Source organism: Penicillium samsonianum (genome assembly GCF_028829775.1).
Source record: "Penicillium samsonianum strain IBT 33392 chromosome Unknown utg000003l_segment0_segment0, whole genome shotgun sequence".
In the NCBI taxonomy this organism is placed as follows: domain Eukaryota; kingdom Fungi; phylum Ascomycota; class Eurotiomycetes; order Eurotiales; family Aspergillaceae; genus Penicillium; species Penicillium samsonianum.
This window is the reverse complement of record NW_026643261.1, coordinates 1720731-1736792: the sequence shown is the minus strand read 5'-3', so window position 1 is coordinate 1736792 and position 16062 is coordinate 1720731. Positions and strand designations below refer to the sequence as shown.

At 51.2% G+C, this 16062-nt stretch overlaps 5 protein-coding genes across 5 annotated transcripts; 1 reads left to right on the top strand and 4 right to left on the bottom strand.

Annotated features, from left to right (window-relative positions):
* Positions 1 to 75: 75 nt before the first annotated feature.
* On the bottom strand, positions 76 to 952 carry N7471_004231 (uncharacterized protein; the record flags this gene model as incomplete). Its single annotated transcript, XM_057276950.1, has 2 exons — positions 76 to 195; positions 440 to 952. 2 exons carry the CDS (start codon positions 950 to 952, stop codon positions 76 to 78), a joined length of 633 nt encoding a protein of 210 aa, XP_057136560.1.
* A 588-nt stretch (positions 953 to 1540) lies between these two features.
* N7471_004230 (aconitate hydratase ACO2) lies at positions 1541 to 3986 on the top strand (the record flags this gene model as incomplete). Its single annotated transcript, XM_057276949.1, has 2 exons — positions 1541 to 1585; positions 1635 to 3986. The coding sequence occupies 2 exons, from the start codon at positions 1541 to 1543 to the stop codon at positions 3984 to 3986; spliced, it is 2397 nt and encodes a 798-aa protein (XP_057136559.1).
* Positions 3987 to 4832: 846 nt separating this feature from the next.
* crzA (putative C2H2 transcription factor Crz1) lies at positions 4833 to 7174 on the bottom strand (the record flags this gene model as incomplete). Its single annotated transcript, XM_057276948.1, has 2 exons — positions 4833 to 5854; positions 5914 to 7174. 2 exons carry the CDS (start codon positions 7172 to 7174, stop codon positions 4833 to 4835), a joined length of 2283 nt encoding a protein of 760 aa, XP_057136558.1.
* A 1040-nt stretch (positions 7175 to 8214) lies between these two features.
* Positions 8215 to 9337, bottom strand: N7471_004228 (uncharacterized protein; the record flags this gene model as incomplete). The annotated part of the gene is made up of 2 exons (XM_057276947.1): positions 8215 to 8943; positions 9008 to 9337. 2 exons carry the CDS (start codon positions 9335 to 9337, stop codon positions 8215 to 8217), a joined length of 1059 nt encoding a protein of 352 aa, XP_057136557.1.
* A 1279-nt stretch (positions 9338 to 10616) lies between these two features.
* Positions 10617 to 14159, bottom strand: N7471_004227 (putative serine/threonine protein kinase; the record flags this gene model as incomplete). Its single annotated transcript, XM_057276946.1, has 1 exon — positions 10617 to 14159. One exon carries the CDS (start codon positions 14157 to 14159, stop codon positions 10617 to 10619), a length of 3543 nt encoding a protein of 1180 aa, XP_057136556.1.
* Positions 14160 to 16062: the final 1903 nt, after the last annotated feature.

Here is a 16062-nt window from a genome sequence, read left to right as displayed (position 1 = left end):
ACTCAAAACAAAGCTCTTGTAAGTCTGGTATCTCTCCATTCATCCCGATATCCACATCTTCGACCCCATAGGCCTTCAGGCAGCAACCGCATGCTGTAGTACAATGACCTCGAGTGTTGATAGCATCTTCGAACCCATCAACTGTCCGCGGTCTTTTACAGCAGCCGCAGCTCCGTCTGCAACAACCACCTCGTCCTACACAATCATTGGTCAAGTCATGATTGAGATACCAGTCTGGACACGCTCTTTGTATATGATATGCTCGGCGGAACGACCAGATTTCTATAGAACCCTCTTTAGTCCACTTCTTCCTAGAAAGAGCCCAATGCCTTCTATTAAAGTCTTCGAGCTGTTCCTTGTAAATCTTCAGTTGTGATGCATATTTAGCTTCATCTTCGAAAGATAGAAGTAGCTCTGATGAGATTTGCAAGGCTTGAACTTTTTCTTGAATGTAGGCCTTTCGTTGAGCAATCCAACGTCCCTCGATATCAAGTTCAATCAGTTCCTTGATCCAGCTTTCTGGCCCCCTCGGCCGCACCCTATACCAAAAGAAACACCAGTATAGGGTTATGGCAAGTTTACCGTAGCCTGCGTTTTTAAGTTGAGCTTCAACCTTCTCGGCATTTTTTCGGTGATGATTGTAGTCGTATATACGCATCGGGGCGCCTCGAAGGAGAGTTTTTTTGTCTGCAATACTCAATTCGGTTGAAAGCAGGTGGACAAGAAGGTCTTCTGGCTTCTGGGCGTTTCTTATTTTCTTCTCCGATTTATCCATCAAGTTTTTTTTGGACGACTTTGCGATCTCTTCATAAGTCGGGAGTTTCTCGGAGGCTTGCATGACTTGAGTCTTGGTGGCCTTGTCTTTGTTCATGGTGGTCTTGGCGATTTTGCACTCAACTGTGTCCGTCTTGGTAGACCTCAAATGTGGGAGAATGCTGAACTTGGTGCTCATAGCGAGTAGTAGAAAACCGAACGAAGCTAAAACTAGGAAAAGGGCGGGCATGACGGAGACGAAGTTTTGAATTAAGCAGGGCGTACTCCCTGCATCATATGTCGATAAATAAGCTTTTAGCCCTAAATAAGGATAGTACCGTTCTTTTCCTTTTTAGAGAAGTAGTAATAATGACATCTTATAAGATGATATACAAGTTCGGTGACGACATGTATAGTAGCTGTATAATCGACTATTAATCTAGTGCGCGCCTTTCTGCCAGTTATGTGACGGAACTCATGCGAAAAATCATAAGAACATGCCTCAGACTCTTAGCCAGATAGATTAGCACCTGAGCGTGAGAAGTACCAAGATTCATTGTCAGAGGAAGGCATTATTGAGACATTTGGTTCCTACATATGTACATATATGATGTGGTCGTATAGATACCAAGCCTTCAGGGCTATTTCCCCACATAATAGAGGCCTGGATTCCGAAATCGGCGTAACTGCCGGCCAATCAGAGCGAAGACAAATAACCTACCGGAGGAAAAAAGGGAACATCATCTTCTCCTCCCCCAGTTTCTCTCCAAACTTGACATTAGTGAAGATGGTGAGCCAGCTTGTTTGGCAGCAGGTTTCTGCCTCTCGTGGGGTAAGTAAACATTGAAGACAACTCAATTGGGCAAACTAACACCTTATAGATGGCCACACGGCTCTCCTCACAACGGCTCTTCGCCCGTGGCCTAGCCACCGAGGCCTCCTCCTCCCGCATGCCCCCGTATCCCAAGCTCGTCCGCAACCTCGAACAGGTCCGCCGAGTCCTTGGCTCCGACCGCGCACTCACCCTCGCCGAGAAGATCCTTTACGCGCATCTGGACAATGCCGAGGAGTCATTACTCACCGGGACCAACAACGGCCGCGACGTTCGAGGCAAGGCCAATCTGAAGCTGAAGCCCGACCGCGTCGCCATGCAGGATGCTTCGGCCCAGATGGCTCTACTCCAATTCATGTCCTGTGGTCTTCCCTCCACCGCTGTTCCGGCCAGTATTCACTGCGACCACATGATCGTCGGTGAGCGTGGTGCCGATACCGATCTGCCGGCTTCAATCAAGGGTAACAGTGAGGTGTTTGACTTCCTGGAGAGTGCTGCCAAGCGTTATGGTATTGAGTTTTGGCCCCCGGGTGCTGGTATCATCCACCAGAGCGTGCTGGAGAACTACGCCGCCCCTGGATTGATGATGCTCGGTACGGACAGCCACACTCCCAACGGAGGTGGTCTTGGTGCTATTGCTATCGGTGTTGGTGGTGCCGATGCTGTCGATGCGCTCGTCGACGCCCCCTGGGAGCTGAAGGCTCCTAAGGTTCTCGGTGTTCGCCTCGAGGGCAAGCTCAGCGGATGGGCTTCGCCTAAGGATATCATCCTATCCCTGGCTGGCAAGCTGACTGTCCGCGGTGGCACTGGCTACATCCTTGAGTATCACGGCCCTGGTGTCGAGACTCTGAGCTGCACGGGTATGGCTACCATCTGTAACATGGGTGCTGAGGTGGGTGCTACCACCTCGATCTTCCCCTTCTCGCCTAGTATGGTTCCCTACCTGCAGTCGACCCACCGCGGCCACGTCGCGGAGGCCGCTGCTGAGGTTGCCGCCGCTGGCCCCTCGAGCCTGCTGCGTGCCGACACCAAGGCCGAGTATGACCAGCTGGTCACCATCAACCTGTCCGAGCTCGAGCCGCACATCAACGGACCCTTCACCCCCGACTTCTCGGTGCCGCTGTCCAAGTTCGCCGACACCGTCCGTGAGAAGAAGTGGCCCGAGACCTTCGGCGCCGGCCTCATCGGTAGCTGCACCAACTCCTCGTACGAAGACATGACCCGCGCCGAGGATCTCGTTAAGCAGGCTAGCGCAGCAGGCCTCAAGCCCAAGGCGGATTTCTTCATCACTCCCGGCAGTGAACAGATCCGCGCCACTCTCGACCGCGATCAAACGCTCAACACCTTCTCCGAAGCCGGCGGCATCGTCCTCGCCAACGCCTGCGGCCCCTGCATCGGCCAATGGAAGCGCACCGACGGCGTCCCCAAGGGCGAAGACAATGCCATCTTCACCTCCTACAACCGCAACTTCCCCGGCCGTAACGACGGCAACCGGCAAACAATGAACTTCCTCGCCTCACCGGAACTCGTCACCGCGCTCGCCTACTCCGGCAGCACAACCTTCAACCCTATGACCGACTCCCTGACCGCACCAGACGGCTCAACCTTCAAGTTCCAGCCCCCCAGCGGTTTCGATCTCCCCAGCGCCGGCTTCGAAGAAGGTAACCCCAACTTCCTGCCCACAGCCGCCGTCCCAGACGCAAGCAGCGAAGTCATTGTCTCACCGACCTCCGACCGCCTCGCCCTCCTCGAGCCCTTCGCCCCCTTCCCCAAGGGCGATCTTTCAGGCCTGCAGGTCCTGTACAAGGTCAAGGGCCAGTGCACGACCGACACGATCTCTGCCGCAGGCCCATGGCTAAAGTACAAGGGCCACCTGCCCAACATCTCCGCAAACACGCTGATTGGCGCCGTCAACGCCGCAACTGGCGAGACGAACGTCGCCTACGACGAAGCCGGCAAGAAGTACGGTATCCCAGAGCTAGCGGAGGCGTGGAAGGAGCGCGGAATCTCGTGGCTTGTTGTTGCGGAGGATAACTACGGCGAGGGTTCTGCGCGCGAGCACGCTGCGCTGCAGCCGCGCTACCTCGGCGGCCGGGTTATTGTTTCCAAGAGCTTTGCCCGCATCCACGAGACGAACCTTAAGAAGCAGGGTGTTGTGCCTCTTACATTTGCGAACCGTGAGGACTATGACCGTATTGATGCTTGTGATAAGGTTGATACTGTTGGTCTTTATGATGTGTTGCAGACTGGTGGACAGGGTGAGATCAAGCTGCGTGTTACTAAGCAGAAGACTGGGGAGGTGTTTGAGGTTCCTGTTCAGCACACTTTCAGTAAGGACCAGTGTGCATTTATCCTTGCTGGTAGTGCCCTGAACTTGTTGGCTAAGAAGGCTCACTCTTAAAGAGAAGAGTGGAGCAGGTGGAGGTGGATTTCAGACTGTTTTGACACCATAAAAATGGGTTGTTGGGTTCGATCTGGAGTTGATGATTAGCTTGGATTGCATTATAGTAGTCCCTCACCTTGTATATGGTGAATTTCGGTGGTTTTAGATTTGTTTTGCCGACTAGATGATATCCAATGTGATCTGTATTCTACTGTTTCCTGATTCACTAGAGTGTAAGTGGTGCAATATGAAGTTGGCACAGTAGTAAATAAATACTAGGCTGAGAGGGCCAAGACATTCGATTCGATTGAGCGCAATTCATTCATTGTATGTCATGGTATATAGTTTTGAAGCTGTGACATCAAAACGAAACAGAATTCATGATAGAAGAAAAGCAAGAAAAGAAGAAAAGCAGTTGGGCATGAAATGAGTATGGGAATATCATAAAAAGGCATCATGATGCCTGGTTCTTTCATAAGTAATGAGATGGGCAGAACAGCAACCATCTCGAACGGGAAGTCGAAAGACCAAGAGAATAAGAATGAAACACAAACGACCAAAAAGATGGCATGGTAAACACCGATGTCTAGAAAGACCAGAAAAAAACAAAACAAAACACCAAGACAATCATATGTCCTGATTGCCGAGCTTCGGAAAACCTCAGACATCCCCGAGAGCATCCTATATCTGAACGCCAACAAGCCTTTCTATACAGGCAGAATTGAAAACAAAAGAACCGGCTTTATGCAGATGGAATGCATCATGCAATATCCTTTTTGAAACCTGAAACAGGGAGAGAAGGAAGAAAGAAGAAAGAAGAAAGAAAGAGGTAGGGAACAGATAACGAAGTAGAACATACCAGTGTCATCCAGTCCACTTCTGATCAGAGTACCCAGGGTCCCCAGGATTGACCCCCAACATCTGACCAGAGTTATTGACACCGTACATACTCCCCTGGTTACTACCATAACCACCACCCATCCCCGAATCATCCTCGTCAAAGCCAAACTCCCCACCAGAGCTAGCATCAAAGCTACTCCGCCCACCAATCTCACCCGGATCATCACTCACAGCCGAAATCTGGTCCCACTGCAATGTTTGCAGAGCCGGGTATTGCGCCAGAAGAGCAGCAGGAAGAACGAAGTTGCCCGTCGATTGCCCATCTATGCCGGGCATGTTGGGCATAACAAGCGGCTGGGGGATTGGCTGAAGATGGCCGGATGGCGAATGTTGCTGCTGCTGCTGGTGCTCTAGCAAGACACGGTCACGCTCCTGCGACTCCTCGTCGAGAAGAGGCTTGATGCATACCCGGCCCGCCTCGGAGCGGAAGTGGCGGCCCAGAGCGTCTGCACGGGCGAAGCGGCGGCCACAGCCCCATTGTCCGCTTCGGGAGAGCTCGCCGCGGCAGACGAATTTCTTTTCGCCGGAATGGAGGCCTTCGTGGCGTTTGCGGTCGTGCTGCCGTGCAAATGCTTTGCCGCATACTGTGCATACGAATGGTCGTTCGTCGGTGTGGGTGCGGAGGTGGGATCGCAGATTGTATGCGCGGGTAAAGCGTTTCGGACATAGGGTGCACTGGAAGGTAGCTGGGTGTTTCTGGATTCGTTTTGGCTCCCCGGGTGCTGCTCCGGGTCTTTGTGGATCGGCGAGATCTAGGATGTAGTTCCGGTTCTCGATTGATGAGGTGGAGAGGCGTCGGTTTGATCGGGAGGGCGAGGGATCTCGCGAACTGGGGTTACTGCGCGAGTGAGAGCCAACCGATCCAACAGGGGACAAAGATCGTGGGGTGGCAGGCGCGCGAGGCTCCAGAGATGTTGCTGAAGCTGCAGGAGAGCGTGGGCGGGAAGCAGGGTGATAAGGATCAGATTTGCTACGAACACGGGATCCTAATAACATGTTCTGGTTAGTATCGTATCAACCAAACCGGCTGTAAATTGGCACTTACGCATAGCGGGAGGGCTCAATGAGTCAAAATCTGCCGTTGATTTGGATGGATCGAAGTTTGGATTCCGCAATGGCGGGGCAAACTCAACATTGATCGATGGAGGAGCCATCTGTGAAGCTTGACCAATGTCGCCCGGAATATTATTCAATTGGCCCATGTTCATCATGTCCTCTTGGGGCATTCCGTACATGTCGGTCGGCGCCGAGGGGAACTGAGTGAGATACGAATTATTCGGCACCATCTCACCCCCCTGCTGTGGCATCAACCGCGGAGAGATATACGGGCTGTGGAGAGGACTGATCCCCTGCTGATGCTGCTCTGACAACGTGAATGATTCCATGCCTAGGCCATTGTCGTAAAGACTTGGATCACTTTGGGGAGCCAAAGAAGGCGATGCATTGTTCTCGATGCCATCGAATTCGTGCTGAGACAAGTAGGGGGAGTGGTTGGCCGATGATACCTCAGACACCTCAGACGGTGCACGTCGATGGCCCTGGAAGGAAACATTATTCATAACCGACTGCCAGTCTGGACCTGACTGGGCGCTCAAATACGCGGCAGTAGCTGGGTCAAGGGAAGTGTGTCGTGAATGCCGAGGGGTATAGTATGTACCTGGTGTGGATCCTGGAGGGGACATGGGGCCAGGTGAGGAATGCTGCAGATCTTGCGATGATGGATGCGAAGATACTGAAGTATTGGAGATGGGGCTGACCAGATCAGCAGGGTTGATTGCTTGGTTGATTGACTGGCGCTGGTGCATTTGCGGGTCTAGCAATAACGAAGAATCGTACTCGGGGGTGGAAGTGCTGTTGGGGCTGTGATTCTGGTAGAGAGAAAAGTCCAATTCTGGGTGATTTGAGTTGAGCATATTGGAGAAGTTTTCGTCGCCCTGCATCGGTCCGAGTCCCGTCGAAGAGTGCTCGAGCTGATTGACCAGGCTTGTCTCAAACGACTGCGATATCGGAAGGTTGTTGGTATTGATGGTTGGAGCATAGCTCTGGTCTGTCGGCGGCGATAATGTCTGTGTCGAGGGTGCTCCAGCAAGGTAGCTTGGGTATCCGTATGCTTCAGTGCCACCGATGCTGCCGTCAGGATTGTGAAAGGAGGGGTTTGTCGAATAAGCGGCCATGGAGGGGTCAACTCCTAATCCGCCGGAGTTGGGGTCGTGATACTGTTGGCCGTGAGGTGAAGGGCTGACGCTCCGATGTTTGATATCCCCCTGACAATAGGCCGTGCCGTGGTTCTGGTCATGCGAGGCCATGTTTGCGAATGCGCGCGGGTGAGGGCTCTTTCACGAGCGCCAAGCTGAAGCTGTGATCAGAGAAGAGGGACGGAGTAGGGATCGGATATAGCGCAGAGATTTGGCGACAGGGGCAGATTAGACGAGCAAGTCTGTCAGGGTCGTGGACGCCTGGTGTTGTAGGGATAATGGTGTCTGACGATGTGGTGGGATGTCATTCGCAAGGGTCCAGGATCGGGTCCGGTGCGCGGATGAGCCTCTGAGCTATGTTGTCAGCGGTCGCCAGACTGCCTCATCATCTCTGAGAGCAATGATACCTGGAGTTTGACGAGAGATCCCGCAATGAGAGGGTAAATGAGGGAGAGTTGAAGGTTAGGCGTTTTCACGTGCGCAAGGCGGTCTAGGTCAAACACGTCTGTGTATAGCAACTGGTGTGTTGTACATACGGGATAGGCTCTGGAGTTATAGGAATTATTATTTTAATATATGATATTCCCATAATATTCCCCTGTGGGTGCCCTAAGCGCAAAGAGACAGAGAGAGAGTTCCCACCTTCTTCTATTACTCCGTACAAGTTCCTCCTAAAGAACCCCAAATGGGTCTCTCCCCACATTGGCATTATCAGTGTCCACCCTGATAACAGATATACGAACACAGACTATTTTTATACATGTACTACACATTCTCAGAGATTCAATTGAAAAGAAAAGCGCTGCCTGTTGAATATACAGATGTTAGGCCGTGAAGCACTTCATCCCCGATCTCCCAAAGTGGAGGGGGTAACGCTAAAGAGAACTTGGTCTTAGCTTTTGCACAGCCACCCAGCTGAGGCCCATGAGCGCTAGTCCTATTTAGGCATCGGGGATTATAAGCTATTGGGCAAGGCACACTTCAACAGTCTGCCTTGGCTTTTACTTCGTACTTTCAATGTTTCCTGATTGTTGCCTAACTTTACAGATCTCCCTGCATACCATCTGATTCGAGCCAAGTATCAAATCAGGTGACAGGGCTAACCCCTGTATACTTCATCACTGAGGTGAGATTGTTGATATACGAAACTCTCACAGACCACCCAATGTATCCAGACTAGCTCTGGCCTGATCATTCGACCAAGCAAAGAACAAGTTATCATCGCAGCTGCTCCCAAGTCCAGCATTATCAACCCAAGCAGGTTCCCAGTAATAAATGCCCAACCCACCAACATCCTCCACAGCCTTAGCAAGCCTCTGAAGGAAAGTCTGCTGCCCAGCAACCGAGAATGGAATATCCTTGAGATCCGACGGGAATGCAAACTCGGGATTGGGACAAGTAAATGGCCAGTTCGTCTCGACAACCAGTGTCTCCTTCTTGTACGTAGAGTGCAGTTTCGTGAGACTCGTCTTCAGCGCAGCGAGGGTCGCACCCGCGTTATAGAAGGGGTAGTAAGAGACCCCGATGTAGTCAAAGTCCGTGGAGAGGAGCGCAGACCCGGATGCCAGAACTTGATTGTAGAAGTACGACTGACCCGCCCAGTCCCAGCCGTTGTCGAGGTGGATCAGGATCTTGGGAGTGGTTGCCAGCTTGGAATCTTTCACACCCCACGCGGCGGAGTGCAGGATCCGTGCAATGTTGCTGTAGCTGTTTGTTGCACCCAGCGGCCATAGCAGGCCGTTGCGGATTTCGTTGCCGATGGAGACGATCTCTACATCGAGCTTGTTGTCCGCAAACGTGTTGCATACGTTCAGTGTGTAGTCGTACACTTGCCCGGCAAGGATTCCAATGTCCGTTGTGGACCAGCCCGAGGGAGTGGTCTGAAGAAGTAAGTAGATTAGTCATTAGATCAAACAGTCTCGTGGGAAAGTGTTATTTTCTTACCTGTGCTTTCGGGTCCGCCCATGTATCACTGTAATGCAAGTCGAGATACGTGCCCATGCCCTGCGCCTGTACCCTCTTCGCGAGCATAACGTTATAGTCCAGGTCATACGATCCATCACTGGGATTCACCCAGATACGCTGGCGAACTGAGTTGACGCCGCTGGCCGAAATGATGGTTTCCAGCTTTTGCGGCGTGCCAGCGAGGTTCTTGTAAGAGACGCCTTTATCTTCCTCGACGAGGAGGGAGGAGATATCCGCGCCATTGTAGGTTAATGCGGCGGATGTTGAGGCGAAGAGCTGTGAAGCAGCTAGAAGGAGGCAAGGAAGCATGGTGGGCAACCACTTGTCAGAGCTGAATGAAGTCAATTAAGATCGATGGCTCTGTAAAGTGGAGGGAGGGAATTGTAGAGACTGGACCGCTTTTTATTCTATCTACGGAGTACGGAACACTCTCCTATGTACTTGGCATCTTTCTACGGAGTAGTGTATAGCGGATTTCAAATTTCTCCGAAAATCCCCCCCATTATATCTTGTACAAGACTCGAAGGAGAAAATTGTCCGGACTGAACACTGGAAGCCTTCTTTGGGTTAGTTCCCGCTGTGAAACAAAAGGTGAGACAAGGGAAGTCTAAATTAGTGGTGATATTTATGCATATAAGGACACTGAAGACTCAATGCTGTGGTAAAGTCTGCAATCCTCTGATGTTATCATTGGTGGAAGTATATCGCTGAGATTTCAAAGTGAGACAAGGGGCATATAATTCCACGTGGAACTCCACTGGAGGAATTAAGAAAAGTATACTATGACGAAGTATGGCATGAATTTTAGACAGGGATCTTCTACGGAGTACAATGTATGGGAAACACGTTCGTCTCAGGGGGAGGGATAAAATCAAAAGTCCCAAAACCCCAAATATTTCATTTCTTCATCACACGCTAGACGTCTCGCCTCCCAGAATCATATATCAGTCATGTCGCAATTGCTCAAATTTCCCAAGAGACACACTCTGCAGTCCCTCGAGGATCAAGGAATCCAAAATATGGCCCCAAAACCCAACCCGCCTGGTTTTGACAAAGTCAACATTACATACAGTTAAAAAAATAGAAAGCAATCTGGCCCCTGATCCATGCATAAGACCAAGAAGGAAGAACAAAAAGAAAAAAAGAGAAAGAAACCCCTCAAATGCACTGGGGGACTCTTTGCCCTCCATATTCATAGTCACAGACACTGAACTCAATAGAACAGAACAGAACAGATATGCCGACGCAGCCGGTCGGAGGACACCGGGGAACTCTTCGCAAGGAGGCACCAATGGATGCTCGTGCGAGTTTGTGTATATATGTACAGACCATGTAGAATGTATGGAACAATTTCTAGGAACGATTTCCAGATACCAGCCTGCCGGGAACCGGAATGGAAAGAGAATCAAAACGAAATTCGGTGATATACAACAACTTCACTAGGTATAGTTAGGAAGCGTCGAAGGATAAAGGACGTGGTGGTAGATAATGTGAGTGTTGTAAAGGTGGTGTGGTAGGCGGGCGGAGTAGAGGTGGACTGGACTGGACTGGACTGGACTGGGCTGGACTGATCGGGACCGGCCACATTTCAGTTCGATAGCTGAGACGGAATATCCGATGCAGCAGCCTTGGGAGGCGGCTTGCGTTTTCCGATCACAAGGCCTTCATCTTCCGACTCATCCTCGTCCTCGTCATCGCAGTAGTACCTCGACTCGTCCTCTTCGGACGACCGGGGCGAGCTCGGACGAGGTGGTTTGAGTGTCTCTCCGGTTCGGAGCATAGAGGGTACTTCGTCCAAGTCATTGCCCTTGACCGAGTAACCATCACCGGACAGAGACGATGCGTTTGAGACAACCGACGGAATGCTGGGGTGTGAGGCACTCTGGGACATGCCGCTAGTGAAGTCGTCGGCAGAAGAGGAAGAGATAGTGGCCGAGGTGGAAGTGGCCAACCCATTGGTGGTGTTGTCAGCAGGACATCCTTGGTTGGTAGGTAGAGTGATGGGAGGCAGTAGGAGCGATTCGGTAGAGTACATCGCGTAGTCAACTCTCAAGGTACCGCCTTCATTTGCGTCGATGTCGCTCCGTCTACGGCGCAGGAGTGCATCCCTTGTAAGGTTGAGAGATTCTGCAGGTGATGTATCCTCGAGTTGCGAAGATCGATGGCGCCGGTGCGTACGACTAGGGGCCAATTGCTCGGCAGAAGGATTTTCCTCCTCATGCCACAAGCCGGGAGTGCGCACTTGACCATGGGCAGACGCATTGCTGACAGCGATGGTAGGCTCAGCAGAGCGACGTTCTCCATCCCCATGCAGAGATCCCGACTCGCCAGACGGAGAAGTGCGCCGACTGCGACTGCCTCGTGATGCCCGCCGAGTAGCCCCACTGAACAAATTACCCAAGTTGGTCGGTCCTAGGGCTTCGATGATGGAGAATGGCCGAGCAGTCAATGGGACATCGAAACTGGATGGCTTGATCGTCTTTGCGGATTCTGCTGTAGACATTGAGGACTTTGCGCGACGAGGAGGGCCAGGTCGAGGTGTCACGGTAGGACGTGGAGGGGCAATCTTGGTCGCAGCTGCAAGCTTTGCTGCAGCTGGTTGCACGGCATCGAAATAAGATGCCCAATCGCCTTCATCAACCGGACTTGCAGTAACGCTCTGGGCGAGCGGGTGTCCTTGACTGCCAAATTTGAGCGGCCGGAAGAATTCCTCGTCCCCTCGCAAACTGGACCGACGACTGTCGCGGGAGGTTTTCCCGAATGTGCTGTTACTTGCAGCAGAGGACAGGGTCTCGGTAGACGGTGTTGTGCTCGATGTGCGCTTGTGAGGTTCCTTGTCCTTCGATCGACCGCTGCCAAACCATTTGGCGACATTGGACCGAACGCGTTGAATGAAAGGGACTTTGCTGACAGCGCTTGTAACTTCTTCATTCGAGACCTCAATTCGCTTACCCTTACTTTGGAAGCCAGGGTCGGTCTCCTCAATCCAAATTCGAGGGTTGGGAAGACCATGGAGTGTCCAAGGGTGGTGTTTAATCTCTTTCAAGGTGATTCTCTTGATGGGGTCTTTGGTCAACAGACGCATGAGCAGATCGTATAGCTCATCGTCGATATCCTCATAGACGAGCTCATCGTCATTTCTCAGGTTCCACTGGTTGGAGTCGGACGCCTCATCCATCACGGGTACAAGGCGCTTCCGTGGAATAAAGACTTCCTTCTTAACGATGGTCTGGAACATGCTGTACCCATCATCCGAAACAAACGGTAGGCGACCAAAAATCATTCCGTATAATGTGACACCAAGCGACCAAACGTCGACCGCACCAGTGATCTTGGGGATCGACCCAATGGTTTCCACAAAGTCATCGCCGGTATAACATAATTCAGGGGCATAGAAGGCTGGAGTACCAACAGTCTTGGACAATTCACGGGCATCGTCTAGCTCCGTCGCATCGGTCTCGCCCACCTGCTCTTCTTCCTCGTCCCGCATTGGGCGTCCTAGGTAGGAAACACCGAAATCAGAGATCTTCACCCGATGAGTGCTGGTGACGAGTAAATTGGCCGGTTTGATATCCCGGTGGATGATACCCTGGTAGTGGAGGTATTCTAAGCCAAGTACCGAGTCCCGGAATGCGCTGCGGGTTTCACCGATAGTCAAACAAGGAACGAATGCCATGTCATCGCCCTCTGCAGACCACTCGGGTTCGGAGGGGGCATAACCAAAGCTACTCGAGGCAGTGCTGGAACGTCGTTCGAACGGGTAATCTGAATAGGCGCCGTACATGCTGCCCTCGACGGCAGTTAGAGACGGGTCCTGGGTGAAGGATGGGCTTGAGTCATCTGTTACTGCAACAGAACGGCTAGATGACCTCCTGATGGGAATACCGGACTCATCATCCTCCTCATCTGAAGATTCCGCACCGTGCTCCAAACTCCAAGCGGGGATTGGCCCTTGCTGGGCGTCAGCAGCCTGTGCTTCAATCCGCTCGCGAGCCCTTTCCCGTTGCCGCCGCAGATGCTGAGCCGTTCGAATAAATTGGTGGCTCTCTTCCAAAAACGCGGGAGTGTCTGGGATTCCATTCTTTTCCCGCTCAAGACGTAGCTTGTCGACGTGGACAATTTCTCGTAGACCCTTCTTGCGCCAGACAATCTCGCCATTTTCGACATACTCCAGCACGATGTATACCTTTTGTCGATTCGGATCGTCGATGACTTCGAGCAGGCTGACCACGTTTGGATGCCGCGCCTTCTTCAAAATAGCCACCTCCTTCTTCACTTTGTCTTCTGGATTGCCCAACTTGCCTAACCGACGGCGAGTCGAGTACCGCTGGACAATCTTGATGGCAACTCTCTGCTTAGTCGCAACATGCTGGCCTAATTTCACTTTGCCGTGTTCACCACGTCCAAGCTCTTCGAGGATCTCATACTGATTGATGGTTTTGTTTCCCGTAACCATGTCGCGATCAACTTCGGCGGTGTGTGTTTCTTTCGGTGGCTGAAGGTGTGATGGATGGAGAAGTGAGCTTCCCACCGAGATGTCATCGTCCGACGCAGATGGCGTTCCCAAACGCGAGTGTCTCATGGAGAAGAGCCCCGGGCTCGACAGCGGAGTGTTACCCGCGGTACGAATACCACGGGCATAGGAGTGTCTGGGTAGCGGTTCTGGTTCTGCGAGGTGGGGTGGTTGCCAGGTGGGATGTACCTGAGACTGGAGGGAGGCATAGGACTGATCGGGGTAAACTGGTAATTGATGATCCGATTGTCTCGAGGCTCGTCGAGTGGTCCTTCCAATGCTTCCACTTTCCGATCGGACATCGACCACAATACCTTCGTTGAGGGCTTGTAGGGAACTCGATGACGAGCGATTCGAGGGGGTCCGGGCACCGTAAAGGCCGGGGAAGGCCTGGCGGAAGGTCGCGGTAGCTTCCGACACATCGGTGATAATGGACGGTTGTTCCGCGGATGATTTGGGTTGGGGGTGAGACTCGGTTTGGTCGTTTGACGCAGATGGTAGTTGCGGTGACTCGTCGGACCGGCTGGGATCCCGCTTGTGATTTTTTGAGACATGACGATTCCGAGCCAGCTGATCCGGATCCTCCAGACCAGCTTGCGAGGACCGAATTTCCGTCATATTCCCTTCCTTCTTTGGTGATATTATTTCAAAGGGAGTGGGCCGAGGCAGCTGTGCCGAAAGTGCAGTTGAGCATCCTAGTTGAACATCCTCCAATTCGACACTTTTTTTTTGGTTTCCCTCGTAATGATTGGTTCAAGGGGAGCTGACAAAAAGCTCTGTTGGCACGCACGAACAGGTCGGCATTACTTTCGTGAAGTCAATAGGGATGGCGACAACTATGCAACGGAAACCGTGTACCGGACAGCGGGTTGTCGCCTTGGGGGGGGAAGGGCACGAGGTAGACCTGCTACTGCACGAGGGTTTGGACGATCCCACATCCACACGTGGGGATTTTGAGTCAAAAAAAGGAGTGCCGTTGCAACAGATGCTATAAATAATTCGGGGTTAGGCTCATTCGGATGGCCAGTTCTCGGGGATGGAGGGGGGGAGCGAGATCGGAATCAATCAAGAATAAGAGATCCGAAAGTAAAGTGGAAAGGAAAGGCAAGACAGCCAAGCAGCTGTAAGAATTAAAAAAAAAAAAGGGAAAGAGAAAATGATGTGTAGAGAGACCGAGACAAGAGGGGAGAGTTGAAGAGTCGAAGGGGGAGGTTGGGTGGGTAATAGGGCAGAGCGATGTTCGGGACGCCAAGAACCAAAATAAATTTAATAGCAAGTCGATTGTTCAAGCCCAAATAATGGCAGCTCAAAAATAACAGTTAAAGAAATAAGGATAAGCTATATCTGTTAATTGATTTACTTTGGAAATTGAATATATCAAATTTCATGTTTTACCCATACTAGTAGTGGGGCTGTCAGCTCTGAAATTCCGGGCTGTTTGCAGATTAATCTAAGAGCTTTATATTCCTACTAGATAGTACATATTATTTTATTCCTAAATACATTATAGATTATATAGATGTAGTTGATGTTCTTTCCAGTGGCGGATTTGCCACTGGGCTTGGGTCTTTACGTCTAGGACTCACCCGTAGAGCCTACAATAATATATAGAAGAATTGACATTTCCCATGGATCCTGACAGGTTGCAACAAGGCAAAAAGCCTATACTAGAAGCCATCTTGAAACATGTCAAGGTAATGGCCGACCATGGTTGCCCAACGTGTGATGATTCTTATTTTTCTTAATTTTCCTGGAACGCGATTTCCTCGGCTCCGACATTGAGAAAGTCTGCATAGGGTAGACTATGTTATCCCGGCCCTGGCTATATATCATTTTGCCTCCAATCGTATCAAGTCCGCTCAGCTCATAACTTCTACCCGAACTGCTGGGTCCCAATACCGGAACCTGTATGGGTATTTTCAAGGATGCTTTTTCCTTTTCTTTGGGGGGTAGTTCATCCCAACCAGTTGAAAGACTCCGGGAAAAGGCAAAAATGTGACCATGGATGGACCTTCTGCTCTTTTCGGCTTGGATGCTCCCGAGGTCCGTACACTCCGACTTATTATTGTGCATATATATATCGGTATGAGTATAGATATATATGGATATAATATACTGTAACACTATATAATACTATAATACTACAGAATACCTCCAGTCTCCGGGAGGCGTCCTGCATGAAGCTCTTTAGGGGAGGAAATATTAAGAGAACCCGCTGTCTGTGCGTTAAAAAAGTGTCTGTGCACTACTCCGTATACTCGACGTCATATAGGGGTCTGGCCCCTAATTAGCCTTCTTTCTCTTTTAGTACGGAGTATAGGTTTCAAACTACATATTATCCTGGCACTTTATGTCCGGACTAATACTGTGATTGGCACAGCTAGCCGTGTTTTCTGGTGGCGTGTAAATCTCAAGTATGATCGGTAATTTGCCGACTTATACTCCGTACTATCTGCATTCTCAGGTTATGATATTCCATTATAACTCGAGCCTACGGAGTACACGAGAATCAGAGATACCC